The sequence below is a fragment of the Mauremys mutica genome, chromosome 12 (genome assembly GCF_020497125.1).
Source record: "Mauremys mutica isolate MM-2020 ecotype Southern chromosome 12, ASM2049712v1, whole genome shotgun sequence".
NCBI lineage: Eukaryota > Metazoa > Chordata > Testudines > Geoemydidae > Mauremys > Mauremys mutica.
In genome coordinates, this window is record NC_059083.1 from 6,397,209 (window position 1) to 6,417,337 (window position 20,129).

General features: G+C 53.8%; 1 protein-coding gene across 1 annotated transcript in view; it reads left to right on the plus strand.

Moving 5' to 3' along the window:
• Positions 1-10,945, plus strand: part of LOC123345840 (early activation antigen CD69-like) — a 35,760-nt gene extending 24,815 nt beyond the window's left edge. The window contains exons 2-6 of the mRNA XM_044982899.1: positions 2,902-3,171; positions 4,131-4,238; positions 7,134-7,303; positions 8,773-8,876; positions 10,279-10,945. Of these exons, the coding sequence (XP_044838834.1) occupies positions 2,902-3,171; positions 4,131-4,238; positions 7,134-7,303; positions 8,773-8,876; positions 10,279-10,408 (782 nt within the window). The 3' untranslated portion in view covers positions 10,409-10,945. The remainder of the gene's footprint in view (positions 1-2,901; positions 3,172-4,130; positions 4,239-7,133; positions 7,304-8,772; positions 8,877-10,278) is intronic.
• Positions 10,946-20,129: the final 9,184 nt, after the last annotated feature.

Consider the following 20,129-nt stretch of genomic DNA (forward strand, 5'->3'; position numbering starts at 1 on the left):
GTGACAGGCAACGACAGGAGCTGCGGGGCCACTTATATCTCCCCCCTCCCCCCCACTTGCTAGGGAGGTCAGAGCGGCCGGGGCTGTATCTGTATCTGGAGCGGTGCGTGTCCCAGCTCCGCACACCCCCCCGGGCCGGAGTTAACCCTTTCCTCGCCGTGTCCTGCCGGGAGCGGGAGCTGCTGCCCAGGTGAGCAGGGAGCTGCGGGGGGGGGCGGGTGTCTGCCTGGGCAGCTGCCCTGGGGATCGGGCTGGCTCCGTCCTCGCTCCCCCGCTTGGTCCCCGCGGATCCGGTTCAGCTCCCGGCTCATTTGCCCGCGGGGCTGTCTGCGGGGTCTCCTGTGGGGCGGGGGGCGCTGGGGACAGGGGCGGTGACACCCCCGGGCAGCCCCAGTGCCCAGCCCGGGCTGTGCCCGCCCTGCAAAGCCAGGTGGGGTCTGATCTCTGCACCCACTGCAGAGCCCGCGGGGTTTGCCCTGGGTCAGACCCTGGAGCCGGCTCCGGTTGGTGCCTTTGCTGGGGCCGCCTGGTGCCCGGAGCTGCCGGATTCACTCTCCGGCTCCTGCTCCGTTGGTCCGGCGCTGCCTGTCCCGGCGGGTGAGTCCCTCCTGCCACCCCCGGGCAGCAGCTGCTGCGTCTCTCCCTGCCGGACAGATACAGACACTGGGGAGCGGGTGTCAGTTGCATTGGACTCGAGTTACCGATTATTAACCTGCTGCCCTAGCCCGGGGGTGTGTTACCTGGGTTCGTCTGTTTGCAAATGAAATTCACCAGGGTCTGCGGAGCCTGGATCCTGTGAGCAGCCGGGGACAAATGCCCCCTGGGGCAGATGGGGGCTATGAGGGGGGTGGGCTGCTCCTTTCATTGTGCGACACAGGAGGTTGGGGGCGGCTCTAGACAGAAGCGCTGCAATGGCAGAGACCAAAATCTAAGCAGGATGCTGCTTTCCTTCCTCTGCTCGGTTCTTGCTGACAGATGGAAGAAAGCAACTCATCTACACTGCACAGTGAGCCCAGGTTTGAGACCAAACCCCTTTTTGTCCACACACAGATCAGTCTGACTCTGGTCAGGGAGCACTCAGATTCTAGGACTCTGCTGGGGCGTGGGTCTGAGCAGTGATGAGCTGCCAAAATATTAACAACCGGTTCCCTCCTCCCCCCCCCCGGGGGGGTCGTGCCCCATCCAACCCCTCATGTTCCTTGACACCCCCCCGGGACCCCTGACCGATCCCCCCTTCCCTGTCCCCTGACTGCCCCTTGTCGCCCCACCCAACCCCTCCTCTCATTCTCGATGGCCCTCCAGGACCCCTACCCCATCCAACCACCCCTTCTCTCTGTCCCTGAGTGCCCCACCACCTCATCCAACCCTGCTCTTTCCTGACTGCTCCCCGGGACCCTTGCCCCCGTTCATTCACCCTGTTCCCTGCCCTCTGACCGCCCTGACCCCTATTCACCCCCCCACAACCCACTCCCTCCCTGCCCCCTTACCACACTGCCTGGGGCTGGGACCAGGTCCACTCTGCCGGGACCACGACCAGCGCCGCGCGGCCCAACTCCCGGAGCCCGGCTGGACCACAGCAGGCACCGCTCGGCCGGAGCCGTGGGGCCCGACTTCCCGGGCCGGCACCGGGGCCGAGCTGCTTGGCCGGAGCCGTGGGGCCCGACTCCCCAGGCCGGCACCGGGGCCGAGCCGCTTGGCCGGAGCCGTGGGGCCTGACTCCCCGGGCCGGCACCGGGGCCGGTGCCGCGGGTCCCGAGCTGGGCCGGGTCGGAGCCGCTCAGCTGGGACCAGACCGAGCCAGGGGTGCTTGGCCGGGATCGGGCTGGGGAGCTTGGCCGGGGCCAGGGGGAGCCGCTCAAGTGGAGCTGGACTGGGCCACGCGCGCCGTCCGCCCCACCTGGCTTACCTGCCTGCTCCTCGTTTCAGGCTTCCCGCGAACATCTGATTCACGGGAAGCAGGGGAGGGGGAGGAGAAGGAGGGCGGAGCGTTCAGGGGAGAGGGGGAGGTGAGCTGGGGCTGGGGGCCGGGCAGACAGCTGCCCGAGCTTTGTTAAATTTAAAAACTTTTTAGAACCTGGTTGTCCTGGAACAACCGGTTCTAAAAAGGCATCTAAATTTAACAACCGGTTCGCGCGAACCGCTGCGAACCGGCTGGAGCTCACCACTGGGTCTGAGCCTGCGTCCTGTCATTTTGCAATGTGGATGCAGCTCGAGCTGCAGACCCGTGGGAAGGTCTGTGCAGTGAGATCTGGGCCATTAGCATGGCTGGGAGACCCAGGGCAGCAATTGTAAGCCCAGTGCAGTGTGGCCCAGCCTTGTTGGGGTTACGAGGACTCTGCCAGACAGGAGAGTGGAAGGGGAGTCCTCAAGGGCAGGGAGGCCTCTGGGTAAAGGAAGTGGGAGTGAGGAGTCAGAGCCTTTCACTACCCCATTGCACCGGGGTCGTGCAGAAGCCAGGAAAGTTCCCCGCAATAGCGGGACCATGTCCCCTGCTTACACTAGCACTGCCAGCTCTAACCGACCCTGTGGCTGGGCAGATAAACACCCACAGGAGCCAGCCAGAGTAACCCAACAATTCTCTCCACAGGCAAAGCCTCGAACCCAGACCCCACAGGACGAGACAGCAGTGAAAAGAAACAGAACAAGGACGATTCAGCGACCTGGAGTTGATTTGTTCAGCGCCTGCCAAGGCTTGTTTGACCCTGGGGATCAAAGCGGTGCCAAGGGAAGCTTTGAAACAGTTCATTCGAACACAACTCAGACACAGCCTGGCGGTCAAAGTATTCAGGCAAAACTCACCATCAAATTATATTTGAAAGGTGTTTTTCCTGCTCACCCCACGTAGCCAAACCGCTCCTGAGCTGTAATCCAGTGAGCTGCTTTGAAACTGTCCTTACGAAGGGCTCTGCCGGCACCACCAGACCCAGTGCGAACAGGCCTCAGTTACCGGTGGCTGCAGAAAGGTCGTTCAAGGGAAGATATCTCTGGTTTTGGAGTCCAGGAGCCTTTCAGAGAGAGAAAAGATGTGGAACAGGTCGTGTGCTGCTGAGACGACGGAGCCAGAGCCAGATCCAGACCTGGGTTCCCAGGAAACCCCAATGACACAAAACGGAACAACTCACGTGCCCATCCCCCCCCAGGCTGGAGAGAGCTGCACAATCTGCCCTACAGGTACAGCTGCCTCTGTGGGGTCTGCTCACCCTTCTCCTGTCCAACCCGCATTCACTCAGCGAGGGCCTTTAGCTCCCTCTAGTGGCCGGTCCATGTAAAAGACACAACTCAGCCTCGGCCTTCAATATACTGCGGCCTTTAGCCCAGGCAGGAGCGTCTGTGGCTTTCGATCCAGAGGTCCCGGCTCAGTCCCTGCGTATTCAGCCCACTTCCTCCATCAGCGCTAGACAGGCTGGTCAACTTTCCATCAACGCCTTCTGGGTGGGAAACGCTGCTTTGAACAAGACAGACTCCCCCCCCCCCCCCCCCCCCCCCCACCCCCCCCCACCCCACGGCCCCCCCCCCCCCCCCCCCCCCCCCCCCCCCCCCCCCCCCCCCCCCCCCCACCCCCCCCCCCCCCCCCCCCCACGCCACCCCCCCCCCACCCCAGCCCCCCCCACCCCAGCCCCCCCCACCCCCACCCACCCCCAACCCCCCCCCCCCCCCCCTCCCCCACCACACACACAATTTTTTTGTTCAGAAATGTCCAGGGTTTCAAATGGAAACACTGCCAGTCTGCATTCCAGATGGGCATGGGTTGGGGGGAGGGGACTTTTGTGTTAGAAAATAAGAGAAGAATCAATTTTTGATTTAAAATGTCAAGGTCCCCTCCTCCCATTCTCTCCTTTTTTTAACTAAATACTTTCACTGGAAACATTTTCAAGGAGCCGGGGAAATCTCTGAAAACCTCAAATTGAAACCCTTGTTTTTTCTGTGGGTTTTTCTTCCAGAAAAGTTGAAAGGGCTTTCCCCTCCAGTTGGAATGAAAATGTTCACTTCATTCACTCGAAATGTCTCTCTCTATTTGCAGAATAGCTCCTGTTTTCAAACAAACTCCAGCTGATGCAGTTAATCAGTATAGGGCCCGGCCCTCCCTGCCGTAGCGGCAGTGTGAGCATTCCTGGCTGTTTCTATTACAGGTTTGCTGTCTGGGTTGAAACCATGGGCACGTCGCTGGGCAGTTCAGAGTGTGAGTCTCAATCTCGTACTGATCATCACCATCATCATCTTCATCATTGCACTGTCAGGTGAGTGTGGAGCCTGCACTGACCCTGTCTCTGCACCTTACACTCCGTGCTGGAAATGTCACAATCCCTCCCAACTTCTCCCCCTTCCCCCAGCCCACCCCTGCTTCAACAGTCACATCAATCTCTGCTGAGCTGGGGGCGTTTCTGGGGGGTCTCCCCAGTGTCCAGCTCCCACTAGCTGTTGGCTCGCTCTGCCCTGTCACCCAAACAACTCTGGTTACCCAGGGCTGTGAGTCACCGTGTTATTTCCCTGCCTGCAGTGGGAGGGAGCCATACCTGCGCCTGGCTGGCTGTCAGCTCCCTAAACCCACCAGCCTTTCAGCCTCACAAGCCCTCTCCTCCCGGCTAGGCCAGCCCTGGCTTTGCCCTGCAGGTAACAATAGCTGCACCCCAGTCCCTGTGTCCCGTTGCAGCGCTGCCCTGTGACATCCAGCCCTGACACTGGGTCTCACAGAAACCCCAGATCCGCTGCCCCCAGAGATGCCATGTGTCCCTGTCCAATAGTTTTACTTTATATTGCTGTATCACACACAGTACTTCTGAGCACTGGGTCTGCACTCAGCTTTCTTGTCTACTAAAGCCACCCACCCAAAGTCCAGTCTCTTGCCGAGCTGGCCGGCTTCACAGGAATGAGGCTCCAAGTCTTCCTGAAACCCCCCCTGCTCCTACTCAGTGAATGGATCCAGTGGGTCTTTTCCCCTTCTCTGTTATAGTCAAACTGAGACAAGTGCCACTCAGTGGCTGGTTGCATCATCCCAGGTGTTCCTAGTCTATACCTAGCATCTCACCTGTAGGTGCACGGGGGTAACAGCCATAGGTGCTGACTCCATGAGTGCTCCAGGGCTGGAGCACCCACGGGGAAAAATTAGTCGGTTCTCTGCACCCACTGGCAGCCAAGCTCCCTGCCCCACCCTGCCACCGCCTCCTCCTCCCCTGAGTGTGCTTTGTCCCCACTCCTTGCCTACCTCTCAGCATTTTGGTGGCGTGCTGGGAGGGAGGGGGAGGAGCGGGAACATGGTGCGCTCAGGGGAAGAGGTGGGGCCGGGTAGGGATTTGGGGAAGGAATTGGAATAGGGACAGGGAGGGGGTGGAGTGGGGGTGGGACTGAGGGCAGAAGGGGGGTTGAGCACCCAGGAGAAAGCAGGGAAGCTGGCACCTATGGTAACAGTGCCATCTGGTGGCTGTTTATAATTATTGGTTGGCTGATACTTTAAGAGGCCTCACCCCCTGGCCTTTTTTGAGAGCACGATTTTGTGCCCACAACACACTGCCCTGGTATTGCTTCCCCCAGACCAGCCCGGCCATTCAGATGCTGAAATGTCTGATGTGCAGGTGCAATCAGGTGTCTCAATGGCAGCATCTGTGAGGCATGGGATACCTAGGGCAGCCCTCACTGAAAATGCCAAGATCAGGGCAGGGCAGGCTGCACCAAGGAGAGCAGATACTCACCAGTTTTGGGAGAAACACTGAAGCTGGACTCCCCAACTAGTCACAAACTGTGCTCGTGATCCCCCACACATTGGTTATCAATAAGTTAAAAAAAGAAATCATCCAGCCCACTTTACTGCATTCCAGTTCTCTGGCTCCCAATCACACATGGTTCCAGTACAGTGAGAAGTTATTTAAAAGCTCTGCTCACTATACAAAATGTTCTTGTGACCCCAAAGGGCCAGTCACATTACCAGGCCAGTATTAGGTTGAATCTTAGCCAAAATACCATGCTGCCAGCCAGTCCTTTAGCACCTAAATCTAAAGGTTCATTATAAAAGAAAGAACAAGAAGAGTTGTTAAATGGTCAAGCAGTCAGATACATACAGAGACTTCAAAGTCCTTAGATCAGATTCTTAGCTGCATTGGTGAGTTTCCTGCCTTGAAAGTCCCCCTGGAACATCCCCAGCTTGGATGGGTCACTCAGTCCTTTGCTCAGAGCTGCAGTTTGCAGAAAAGTTCCTGCAGAGGTGAGAATTAGGATTGAAGACAAAATGGCGAAGGTGCAGCTGCCCTTTGTTTTGCTATGTGGCTGGTACTTCCTTTGTCCCAAACACAAGCTCACAGCACATGGCATGGAAGAGCTGTAGAGTTCTCTGTCCACCGGCCTGTCCCTACATGTCTTGCTGACTCAAGGTGTAGCCCCTGTCTCCTTTCCACGGGTTCATTGTACAGCTGATGACCCTGGATGGGCCACTGAGCAGGCTGGGCAGTGCCAATGCCAATCTGTCTGGGAGTGTCACCCAAAAACACAGCACAGCTATACCCCACACATCTATAACTCATAGCACAAAAGTGACACAACCGTATAAACAAGGTTATCCTGCTTGGCAAATCATAACACTTTCGCAGCTTCCTGACTGAGTGACCCATCCAAGCTGGGGATGTTCCAGGGGGACTTTCAAGACAGGAAACTCATCAATGCAGCTAAGAATCTGATCTAAGGACTTTGAAGTCTCTGTATTTATCTGACTGCTTGACCATTTAACTACTCTCTTCTTGTTCTTTCTTTTATAATGAACCTTTAGATTTAGGTGCTAAGGGGCTGTTCTAGGTACCACCAGCTCGGTTGCAATTTGATAATATTGGTATCAGTAACATCACTAAGTGATGCTGTATGGAATATATGAATCACAGTCTGTGCTTGCAGGGGGCAAAATGGGGACCCCAGCAAAGGAGCCCAAGGTTGGAAGCGAGACTCCAGTTTCACAGCTTGCCTAGTTGTGGGGAGCTGGTGGGTGGCGCTGGCCTCTCTCTGTTGTGAAGGGGAACGTGCCCAGGCATAAGCTCAGCTTCCATGGTGTGGAGGGGGTGCGGGGTTCCATGATGTGGTGTCACTAGGGCTTGTTGCCGTGGCTACAGAGGGTGACGGGCAGATCTCTCACCCTGTTACTTTCTCATCTCCAGCAAAGAAACCTGAGCCGTGTCCAGCTGATCCCACCTGCCCAGATGGCTGGGTCGGATACCTGGGGAAGTGTTACTATTTCTCACAGGCTGAAGGGAGCTGGACCCACAGCCAGAGCCACTGCTCTGTCCTCGGTGCCTCCCTGGCGGTGATTGACACCCAGCAGGAAATGGTGAGACCCAGATTCTGGGCTGCACAGGATGGGGGTGGCAAAGGCGGCTTTATGCTGGGTTTGTCCTGGGGTCCATGGCCCCAGATGCTGCTTGAATTTAGAGCAACTTCTCACATCCCAGAATAGCCAGAGTGCAGAGAGCTCCACCCACTCGCCATCCTCCCCGTTCACTGGGGATTGAGTCGGAGCAGTGTGGGGCTAATGTGCCGACCCTCTGCTCCAGGGGAATCCCCAACAGGGGAATCCAGTTATTTTCCAGCCCTTTAATGGGACAGGAGCAGCATTGCCAACCCAAAAGTTCAGAAATCATCAATAGGGACCCCCCAAACCATGAGATTGACGTTAAAATAACAGCTGTCACGGCTTTTAATTTATTTTCTGGTGTCGTAGCTTTTAAGGGGTCACATTTACAAGTTTTTCTCTGTAACCATGAGGCCTAGAAACTTCTGAAAGACGAGAGTCTCTTGTAATCACCTGACTCCAGGAGCTGGGGTGTTAAGAAAAGCACCAAACAGCATGAGACTCTCAGTAAAATCATGGGATTTGGTAAGACTGCAGGAGTGATAAAGGTCTGGAATGCTGCTGAGAAGCTGAGCCAGGTAGCTGCTAAATCAGAATTGAGATGGGAAATTCTGACATTTTCACATTTGTCTCTGTCATGAGTCAGGACAAGAAGTTGAAATGCACAAACTTTTCACTTTGCAACCAGTTCCAGAAATGTATGAAAATGTCTGATTGCCACATTTGATCAAACCAATTTCTTTCATTATTCACATATCAAAACAGTTTGGGTTGTCAAACCAAATCAGAACATTTAGTTTCAGCTTGGTCCCACATTGAACAGCACCTGTGGCTCCTCATGGGAGTTGTAGTTTGGGGGCCTTCTGCCCCCTTCTGTGTGCTGAGATCCCGGGTTGGACTACATCTCCCATGATGCCCAGCAGTGGCTCAGCCAATAGGGGAACCATGGTGCATTATAGGAGATGTAGTCTGGGGGAACCCAACCCAGAGCAGAGAATGGAGGTGGGAGGCCGAAACTATAACTCCCATGAAGCAGCTTGGTAACTCAGCTGGATACAGATTAATGTTGAACTGACCACAAACAAAATCATTGCTCAATGGAAAATAGAAACTTTTCAGTGACATCAGAATTAAATGTAGGAAATTCATCTTCATAGGAAACACATTTTTCTGTCACAGAAATATTTTAAAGGAAAATCTTCAGCCAGCTCTATGACATACATTAGACGAGTCTTAGCACCATGTCCCTGCATGGGCTGACCAACCCATAGCTCATGGAGCAGACGGCTGCTGCCTCTGAGTTGAGGATTCATTTCTTGATATGGAATTCCCAGCCTGGACCACCTGCCCAGCGCCCTGTGTAGCAGCCCAGAGAACCCAGTGTAGGTTGTAGAGATCCCAGACACGGAGATGTGTAACGTGTATTTGCTGTTACTTTTTTAACAAAGGCTTTCCTGCTGCGCTATAAAGGACCCTCTGACCACTGGATTGGCCTCCGGAGGGAACCGGGCCAGCACTGGATGTGGACCAACGGCACCAAATTCAACAACTGGTGGGTTCCTTTTAGTTCTATGAACTCCATAAATGTTGCAGCTCACATGTAAAACAGGACACTGGCCTTGTGGTTCAGACCTGGGGCTGTGACTTGGGAAATGAGGGCTCAGTGCCTGGCTCTCCCATAGGTTTGCCATTTGCCCTGGGGTGAATCGCTCGGGGCTGGATTTTCACTGCTAGTTGAAGCTGTGACAGGTTCAATCACTGATATCCCCTTGGGACTGTCACCTGATGTGCTGAAATTACCTCATTTTGCCTACCAGATCGGGACTCCAGACCCCTGCGTTGTTGAGGCAGACACGCCAGCCTGCTGCAACACAGACCCAGGGTCTGGGCCACACCCCCATAGATGCAGACTTTAACTGAAAACAACTCAGCAGGTTACCTGTCTCCAGCACCCAGACACCCAGGTCCCAAGGGATCCAGACCCTCAAATAAATCAGCTTTTCCCTATATAAGCTTTATACAGAGTAAATTCATAAATTGTCAGAGTGATGTGCACAGCTGTTTGCACCCCTCCTCCCCTGGTATTAATCACTTACTCTGGGTTCATTAATAAACAAAAGTGATTTTATTAAGTATAAAAAGTCGGATTTAAGTGGTTTCAAGTAATAACAGACAGAACAAAGTAAGTCACCAAGAAAAATGAATAAAACATGCAAGTCTAAGCCTAATACATTAATAAACTGATTACAGGGAATATCTCACCCTCAGATGTTCCAATAAGCTTCTTTCACAGACCAGACTCCTTCCTAGTCTGGGCCCAATCCTCTCCCCTGGTACAGTCCTTGTTAGTTCCAGCAGACATCTCATGTGGTAACCAGGGGTTTTCTCATGACTGGCCCGCCCCTTTGTCCTGCTCCACCCCCTGTTATAGCTTTGGCACAAGGCAGGAATCTTTTGTCTGTGCTTGTCCCCATCTCCACCTCATCAGTGGAAAAGTACAAGGATTAAGATGTGTTCCAGTATCCTGTGACATGGTCACATGTCACTGTAAGACCCCTAGTCTCCATTTTTCCTGGGTTGGCCCACATGTACACAGGAAGGCTTGCAGGTAAATAAACCATTTACAAATAGTTGTCCTAGTCAATGGGAGCCATCAAGATTCTAAACCACCATTAATGGCCCACACTTTGCATAATTACAATAAGACCTCAGGGCTGTACTTCCTATTTCTAGCTTCAGATACAGGGATGATACATGCCTACAAATAGGAGGAATCTATTCAGGAGGTTATAACCTTTGTTTTGATACCTTACAAGACACCTTTTGCATAAAGCATATTCCAGTTGCACCATATTCACACTCATAAGCATATTTCCATAGAACGTATGGAGTGCAGCGTCACAGCTGCTGTAACAGTTGTGTCGGGTTTTTATTATGATTCGTTGCTGTTGCAGGTTTCCAATAGCGGGAGGAGGCCTGTGTGCTTTTGCAGACAATGGCGAAATTGTCAGTTCAGGCTGCTCCAGGGAGGGACACTGGATCTGCAGCAAAGCAGCAGAGAAACCAGCAGGCAGAGCAAAGTGATTGACCCTGGATGCGTCGGGCCTTGTCCTTCCAGTGGGGCTGGCCCAGCTGCCTCAGCGCGTGGGGAACTGGACGGGGCTGGCGAAGGGGGACAGCCCAGCAGCAAGGAAGAGAGACGCTCGCTGAAGGACATCAGGTAGCTCCTCCCCTTGGAGCCTCTGGCCCCCATTGGCCCATTGGGGGACTGGGGTGAGGGTGCAGATTGGCCAGCAGCCCCCAGCTCACTCTCTGGCACAGAGACAGGAACCTTTTGACTTGGAAATCAGCAGGGGAGCAGCCAAGCTGCTGTGTCCCTCCTGTCAGGGGCCCAGGGCAGGAGCCTGGCCCGGGCTGTGGCTAGAGCCAATGTACCGGCTGGGGCCAGTGGGAGGTGCTGTGACCCCTGCAGCCATGGGGCGAAGGGGCCGGTGTGACCCCTGCAGCCATGGGGCGAAGGGGCCGGTGTGAACCCTGCAGCCATGGGGCAAGGACACATGAACTCTGCTGTACAGCGAGAAGGGCTGTTGTGCAGGCCCTGCTGAGCATTGTGGGAGCGTGAAGAGATGCCGCAAACAGGAGGGGATTGCTGGAACGTGCTAGAATAGACGCGTGTGTGTATATATGTGTGTGGTGGTGGGGGGGTGTGTGCCCCACCCCCTGAGAAGAAAGGCAGAAAGACACCCGTCCCCCCCTCCCCCGCCCCGCTGCATTGCCAGGTCTTTGGCGGCAACTTGGCGGTGGGGGCTCCCCGCCACCAAAGACCCCAGGCCCCCTGAATCCTCTGGGCGGCCCTGACCCATAGCTCATGCTGTGGATGGGTACTGCCTCTGAGGTTGGGAATTCCCAGCCTGGACCACCTGCCCAGCGCCCTGCATAGCAGCCCAGAGCACCCAGTGCAGGTTGTAGAGATCCCAGACACGGAGAGGTGTAACGTGTATTTGCTGTTACTTTTTTTAACAAAGGATTTCCTGCTGCGCTATAAAGGACCCTCTGACCACTGGATCGGCCTCCGGAGGGAACCGGGCCATCCCTGGATGTGGACCAGTGGCACCGAATTCAACAAGTGGTGGGTCCCGTTCAGTTCTGTTAACTCAGTAAATGTTGCAGCTCACATGTGAAACAGGACACTGGCCTTGTGGTTCAGGCCTGGGGCTGACTTGGGAAGTCGGGGCTCAGTGCCTGGCTCTGCCATAGATTTGCCGTGTGACCTGGGGTGAATTGCTCTGGGCTGGATTTTCACTGCTAGTCAAAGCTGCTGTAACAGTTGTGTCGGGTTTTTATTATTTGTTGCTGTTGCAGGTTTATAATAGCGGGAGAAGGACCATGTGCTTTTCTGAATCACAAGGATATTGCCAGTTCAGGCTGCTCCAGGGAGGGACGCTGGATCCGCAGCAAACCAGCAGAGAATCCAGCAGGCAGAGCAAAGTGATTGTGACCTGGATGCGTCGGGCCTTGTCCTGTCAGTGGGGCTGGCCCAGCTGCCTCAGCGCGTGGGGGACTGGACGGGGCTGGCGAAGGGGGACAGCCCAGCAGCAAGGAAGAGAGACGCTCGCTGAGGGACATCAGGTAGCTCCTCCCCTTGGAGCCTCTGGCCCCCATTGGCCCATTGGGGGACTGGGGTGAGGGTGCGGATTGGCCAGCAGCCCCCAGCTCACTCTCTGGCACAGAGACAGGAACCTTCTGACTTGGAAATCAGCAGGGGAGCAGCCAAGCTGCTGTGTCCCTCCTGTCAGGGGCCCGGGGCAGGAGCCTGGCCCGGGCTGTGGCTAGAGCCAATGTACCGGCTGGGGCCAGCAGGAGGTGCTGCGGCCTGCACTCCCAGCCAGGGCCCTCACACACACACCCTGCACCCCCAGCCCAGAGCCCCTCTGAACCCCTCATTTCTGGCCCTAACTGGAGCCTGCATCCCCAGCCGGAGCCCCCTCACACCCTCCCTGCACCCAATGCCCTGCCCTAGCCCGGTGAAAATGAGTGAGGGTGGGGGAGAGCAAACAAGGGTGGATAGAGTGAGTGGGGCAGGGCCTCAGGGAAGGGGCATGGCATGGGTGAGGCCTCAGGGAAGGGTAGGGGTATTTGGTTTTGGGCATTTATAGGGATAATGGGACCATACAGAGTTATAAACATCAATATTACAAAATAACTTGGAGTGGGAAGACAGGGCCGTTCCTATCTTTATGCAACATGCATAGGGCATAGGGCACCCCAGATTTCCTGGTGCCCTTTGCAGCTGCGTGCTGCTCCAGCCCCTGCTCCACCTCTTCCCCAGGCCCCTTGCCCTTGCTCTGCCCCAGTCCCGCCCCCACTCCCTTGAGGCCTGCATCAGGAGGCAGGCCTGCACTCACCGGGCCGGCTCCCAGCCGCGCCGCCAGTGAGTGCTGGGGGTGGTTTCCCCCCCTCCAACCCTTCCCAGCGCCCCATGAGTGTGAGGTTGGGCCTGTCCTGCAATCACTGGGTGGCAGGAAGTGGAGTAACGGGCCAGTTTCCTCCAAGCCCCCACCACCTCCATGGGGGGGCTGCATAGGGCACCAAAATGGCTAGGGATGGCCCTGAGGGAAGGGTTCTAAGTGGCAAGGTACAAGCCCCGGCTTCTAACCAATGGGGGTGAGGGGAAAAATTTCTCTGTAGGGGCAGGTTATTCCATCTCTGTCCAGTACAGGGGTGTCCTTCCCCTCCCGCTGGAGCAGCTGGTGTTGGCTGCTGTTGGAGTCGCTCCCTTCAGATCTGCTCAGCTGGCAGCTCTGCTGCTGTCACAGGGCGCAGCTGGGATCTGTGTCTGCTGCTCTCCCAGTCCCTGTCCTGCCAGGGGTGCAGGGACTTCATGGGGCTCCCCCAAGGGCAGAAAACAGGAATTGCTCCCCCCCACACACCCCAATGGAAAATTCCAGGCTCTCAAATTAAGCCATAGCGACTTCTTGTAAACTATTTGCATAGGGACAGTGATCATTCCTGCCAATACAGGTATGTCTGGAGCAACTGTATAATCAGACATAACCCATCAGAGCTGGGGGTCTGGCCCCATTGGCTGCAGTGGAGCGATGGCTTATTTCACCAGCTGGGGATCTGGGGTCAGTGATTTCAATGGAGCTGCCCCAGTTCACACCAGCCCGGGATCTGGCCCCACTCTCTCTGCATGGAACTGACCCCAGTCCAGCGCCTGCATCCATGGGTTTGTCAAGTGCTTTGGGATCCTTCAGATGACAATTGCTGTAAAGAAACCAGGGCTGTCCTAGCACCGCCAGCTCTAACTGACCCTGCTGTGCAGGGCTGTGGCTGGGCAGATAAACACTGACAGGAGCCAGCCAGAGTAACCCAACAATTCTCTCCACAGGCAAACCCTCGAACCCAGACCCGACGGGATGGGACAGCAGTGAAAGGAAACAGAACAAGGACGATTCAGCGACCTGGAGGAGCCGTAAAAGGAGGGGGCTGTTTCTCTGCTCTACAGGCAAAATGCTTCTGAAATAAATGTAGTCAAACGTTACTAATTCTGGGTCACTGAGAACGAAAATGATGATGCTTAAAATTGTTGATTGGCTCTAGTTTTCAAGTTATGCTATTGGGTCAGTATATACGACCCTTGACTTGGGAATAGCGGAGGATAAGTGAGTTATAAAGGGAAGGGATCTCAATTTAAACCAGAAATGACTAAAATACATCTTTGACTGGATCTATGAATAAATCTATGACTGGGTTTGGACAGTACTTGCTTTTTAGGCAAAACAATGAATGATGCAATCTGAAGCTGGTATTGCGTCATACATGATATGAATTGCATAATGTTATTCCTAGAAGTCATGGATGATGCAATCATAATGAAGCTTACATCACTCTGCTGAACAAATTGCCCTATATCAGCTCTAGAAATCATACAGTGTCGTGCTCTCTTATTTGTCAGTGTTTGATTTTGCAAAGAGACATATTTCTGTTTAGCCAAAGTGAGCAGAGATGCCTCGTACTTGTGTGAACAGTGCAGATAACTTCTGCTATGTTTGTGGTGAAGTGACTTTTGCATCACAAAAGCGCAGTATAACCACTGTGGTTAAGAAAGCCTATCACGTTTATTTTGGCTGCAAAATTGGAGATCAGGACAAGAGGTGGGCCCCACACTTATGGGGCAACACTTGTGCAACAAATCTTCGCCAGTGGTTGAACAGGAAAAGGAAATCTATGCCTTTTGCAGTGCCAATAATTTGGAGAGAGCCAACAGATCATACCAGCAATTGTTACTTCTGCATGGTGCCTCCAGTTGGGAAAGGTGTGTCAAAGAAGAAAAGGTGGACTGTGCATTATCCAAACATTCCATCAGCTATACGCCCAGTACCCCACGGAGAAGGACTGCCGGCTCCTGATGCACCAGAATCATTTTCACTTGAGTCAGACGAGGAAGAGGAAGAGGATGAAACTTCTGGTCCTGAACCATCAATGTCACAGGACCCACATTTTCTCTCATCCTCCTCCTCTGAACCACACCTCATAACACAAGGTGAACTGAATGACCTTGTCAGGGATTTGGAACTACCCAAGAGTAAGGCAGAGCTGTTGGGCTCCAGACTACAGCAATGGAATCTCCTGGCAGGTGATTTTAGGGTTTCCATGTTCCGTGACCGTCAAAAGGATCTTGTCCCATTCTTCTTCATGGAAGGTGATCTTGTAGCCTGCAACAACATCGATGGTGTGATGGCAGCCCTCAACATCGTTCACAATCCAGATGAGTGGAGACTGTTCATTGATTCATCGAAGACGAGTCTTAAAGCTGTTTTACTGCATAATGGAAATGTTTTGCCATCAATTCCAGTTGGTCATGCAGTCCATATGAAGGAAACCTATGACAACATGAAACAACTTTTTGAGGTGCATAAACTATGACCAACATCAGTGGCAGCTTTGTGGCGATTTGAAGGTTGTTGCTCTCTTGCTTGGTCTGCAGACTGGATACACAAAGTACTGCTGTTTTCTCTGCGAATGGAATAGTCGTGCAAGAGATTCCCACTACATCAAGAAAGATTGGCCACTCCGACAGTCATTGGAGCCTGGGAGGAAAAGTGTTCAGCATCCACCACTTGTTGAATCAAGGAAGATTTTGTTACCACCCTTACACATCAAGCTGGGTCTGATGAAGAACTTTGTCAAGGCCATTGACAAAACACAAGCAGCTTTCAAGTACCTCCATGGAAAATTTCCAAGGTTAAGTGAAGCTAAGATAAAGGAAGGTGTCTTTGGTGGTCCTCAGATTCGTGAACTTCTTTGAGATGATGCATTTGACCATGCACTGCGTGGCAAGGAAAAGACGGCATGGAAAGCCTTCCAGTTAGTGGCAATAAATTTTCTTGGAAACAACAAGGCAGACAACTACAGGTTGTTGGTGGAAAACCTCCTCAAGGCATACAAAAGCCTTGGTAGCAACATGTCACTAAAGATACATTTTTTGCACTCTCATCTAGATTTTTTTCCACTGAACTGCGGAGCAGTGAGCGACGAGCACGGCGAGCAATTTCACCAGGACATTGCAACAATGGAGAAACGCTATCAGGGCAAATGGAGCCCATCAATGCTTGCAGACTATTGCTGGACAGTGACAAGAGATGCTCCATTTAATGAATACAAGAGACAAGCCAAGAAGCGCCGAGTAGACAGTGAATAGGACTAAACTATGTACATCATAGTTTTTTGCCTTTTGTTTCATAATAAATTTTAGTTAGATAACCCTTTTGCTGATTTTTAAAGTATTACATAAACAGGACAGGTGAACTATTATCATGTAAAGCAACCATAAACACATGAAAAGACCTAGGTTTACAATTTATGATTAAAACTCTGCTATCTACACAATATACATAGACATAAAATGTAAAAACTTAAATATCTTAAAAACAGTAGCCAATCAGTTGTTTTAATTGTCATCTTTGAATTCAGCACATCAAAATACATAATAAATAGCACATTTTATCTCTGAAGCAGACGACTTCTCAAAAATTGTAGAGCAGTGTTTGTTTAGCTGCCTTTTATTGGTTTGTTGATGTAGTTGTTAGTTTATTGCCAGATTGCAATGACATTTCATTTCTACTAGGAGGAAGATGGTGTCAAGTCTGTTCCCCCAAAAGCTGGATCTGAACCATTTTACCTTCTGCCTTGACAAGGTCGCAAATTCCAACCTGATGAAAGGGAAGACATTTTCACGCAAGGCACAGCTGGCTGGTGGAACTCGCTGCTACACAATCTCATTGATTGATCTTCTTTTCTGAATCTTGCCAAGTGCTTGGCATTTATAGGGATAATGGGACCACCCAGAGTTATAACCATCAATATTACAAAATAACCTGGAGTGGGAAGGGCTCTAAGTGACAATGTACAAGCCCTGGCTTTTATCAAACCAAATCAGCACTGCCTAGCCTGCTCAATGGCCCATCACAGGTTTTATTAGACATGCTCACAAGTGCACACCAGCTCTTCTTGCCTTGCAGCAGGAGTTCATGCATCCTTCCCTGGGGTGAGTTGCTCGAGACTGGATTTTTCACGGCTAGTTGAATCTGCTCTAACAGTTGTGTTGGGTTTTTATTATTATTTGTTGCTGTTGCAGGTTTAAAATAGTGGGAGGAGGCCTGTGTGCTTTGGCGAAGCACGAGGGTAGGGCCAGTTCAGGCTGCTCCAGGGAGAGGGTTGTGGGAGCAGGAAGAGACGTGGTGGACTGGAGGGGATTGCTGGAACATGCTAGGATAGGTGTGTGTACATAATTTGTATAATAATACACCGGCTACCCTAAGGGAAATTTTTATTTTGTAAATTTAAGTCCTCATGTGAATGGCTCCTCCCATCCAAGCAGGGAAAGTGAGGCAGCAGCTGTATCCTCTCACCAGGGCTGTGAGTGCCCCTCCCCACAAGGACTAATGAGGGGGAGAGGTAGGGGTGCGTGCGCGCACGCATGTGCTCTATCATCCTCCTTGTCTTTCCTCTGCCCACGGGGGGAGGGGGTGATGCCCTCTCATGGAAAGGCACTGCAGTCACTGGGCTTTTCTCTGAGCTCTGCCTATAAAGCAGGGGTCTCAAAGTCCTGGGCCATGGGCCATCAGTGGCCCACGAAGGAGAGACTAATGCAGCCTCACTGCTGGACACCTGCTCTGTCTGCTGCAGGTGCCACCCCCTGCAGCTCCCAGTGCCTGGGGGAGAAGGACAGAGATACCATCCCTAGTTGTCAGGCAGAGTCAGCCATGGAGGCAGTGTCACTTTTTTCCACAATGACTATAAACAAGTCAACATATCAAACACAACTATCTGAGGCACACCTTGCTGTAATCCTGAAGGTTTCACCTGCTCAGTCACTGAGGCCAAACATCAACAAACTGTCAGAACTGAAGCGTTGCCAGGTTTTTGGCAAACACTAAAAACTCTCTGGCAAGAGAAGAATTGTATAAAGTTGTTTGACAGTTTTATTATGTCCAAGATATTTTAAATAAAAAATACACGAAAACATTTTCTTTGCTGAAGGCCATCTTCAGTGACATTATTGGCCCGCTGGGAGGATTTGAGGACGGGCATTGGCCCTAAGGTAAATTGAATTTGAGACCCCTGCTATAAAGGGCCAGGCTCCGCACTGGTGTCTCTGCCCTGGGGAAGAAGAACGGGTCTGTTACGGGCCCACTGGAGTGTGGGTGAGAGATCAAAGAGCCGGGCTGTTCTCCCTCTGGCCAGGTGCAATCCCCAGGCACAATTCCTGATTGGACAAACTGCGAACAGTGACGCACACGCACCCTAACCCCTGTGCTAAGCATCAGGAAGATACAACGATTATTTGCATCACATCAGCAGTTAGAGCAGAGGTGGGAAAACTATGGCCCACGGGCCACATCCAGCCCATGGGACTGTCCTGCCCGTCCCTTGAGCTCCCAGCCCCTACTCTGCTGTCTACCCTCCCCCGCAGCCTCAGCGTGCCACACCGCCAGTGCTCTGGGCAGCGTGCTTGGCTCCCGCTGGGCAGCATGGTGGCACAGCTGTTAGTTCTGCCGCTCTGAGCGGCATGGTAAGGGGGGAGAGAGTGAGGGGATTGGATAAGGGGCAGAGGGTTCTGGGAGCCAGTTAGAGGACAGGGAGCAGGGGGCAGTTGGATGGGGCAGGGCCAGTGGGGAATGGGAAGCAGGGGGGCAGTTGGATGGGGCAGAGTTTCTGGGGGGGGGAGCGGTCAGAGGATGGGGAATGGGGCAGTTGGATAGGCAGAGTCCCGGGGGGCTGGTTAGGGATGGGGGTTCCCAGGAGGGGGCAGTCAGGGGATCAGGAGCAGAGGGGGGTTGGTTGGGTTGGGGGTTTTGAGGGGGGCAGTCAGAGGGCAGGAAGTGGAAGGCGGTAGCTAGGGGGCATGGGCCAGGCTGTTTGGGGAGGCAGAGCCGTCCCTACCCGGCCTTCCATACAGTTTCGCAACCCCGATGTGGCCCTCAGGCCAAAAAGTTTGCCCACCCCTGATTTAGAGGCTCCAGCTGAGATCAGGGCCCCGTTGTGCCGGGCGCTGCACAGACACACAGGGAGAGACAGGCCCTGCCCCAGCTGAGATCAGGGCCCCATTGTGCCGGGCGCTGCACAGACACAGGGAGAGACAGTCCCTGCCCCAGCTGAGATCAGGCCCTGTTGTGCCGGGCGCTGCACAGACCCACAGGCAGAGACAGGCCCTGCCCCAGCTGAGATCAGGGCCCCGTTGTGCCGGGCGCTGCACAGACACACAGGGAGAGACAGGCCCTGCCCCAGCTGAGATCAGGGCCCCATTGTGCCGGGCGCTGCACAGACACACAGGGAGAGACAGGCCCTGCCCCAGCTGAGATCAGGGCCCCGTTGTGCCAGGCGCTGCCCAGACACACAGGGAGAGACAGTCCCTGCCCCAGCTGAGATCAGGGCCCCCGTTGTGCCGGGCGCTGCACAGACACACAGGGAGAGACAGTCCCTGCCCCAGCTGAGATCAGGGCCCCGTTGTGCCGGGCGCTGCACAGACACACAGGGCGAGTTAGTCCCTGCCCCAGCTGAGATCAGGGCCCCGTTGTGCCGGGCGCTGCACAGACACACAGGGAGAGACGGTCCCGGCCCCAGCTGAGATCAGGGCCCCGTTGTGCCGGGTGCTGCACAGACACACAGGGAGAGACAGTCTCTACCCCAAGCAGTTCACAGACAAAGGCTGGGAGAGGAAACTGAAGCACAGAGAGTGTAAGTGACTTGTGGAAAGTCACAGAACAGGCCAGAGACAGGACTAAACCCAGTGCCCTGAATCCTGAGCCAGGGTTCTAGCCACTCTGTGGCCCATAAAGAAGAAACACACTCAGCATTTGCACGGTTCAACAGAAATCTTTCCTGTCCGTGCGATAGTGATAATCCCTCGCTCTGATCTCGAGCTTTCCAGCAGTAGAGCTCAAAGCTCTTCACAAAGGAAAGTCAGTATCATTATCCCCATTTCTCAGCTGTGGAAACTGAGGCACAAAGGGTGACTACTCTGCAGTTAGACGCCTGCGGCTGGCCTGTGCCAGCTGATGTGGCCTCAGATAAAGGGGCTGTTTAACTGCAGTGCAGTGACTGGGGCTCTGGGACCCCCACAAGGGGGAAAGGTCCTAGAGCCCAGGCTCCAGCCTGTTCACCTGGCAATTAAACAGCCCCTTAGCCCAAGCCCCATGCACCAGAGCCGGCTGACCCATGTGTCTAACTGTAGTGTAGACCAGCGGTTTCTAACTGTGGGTCAGGACCCCAAGTGGGTCACGACCAGTGTTCCCTCTAA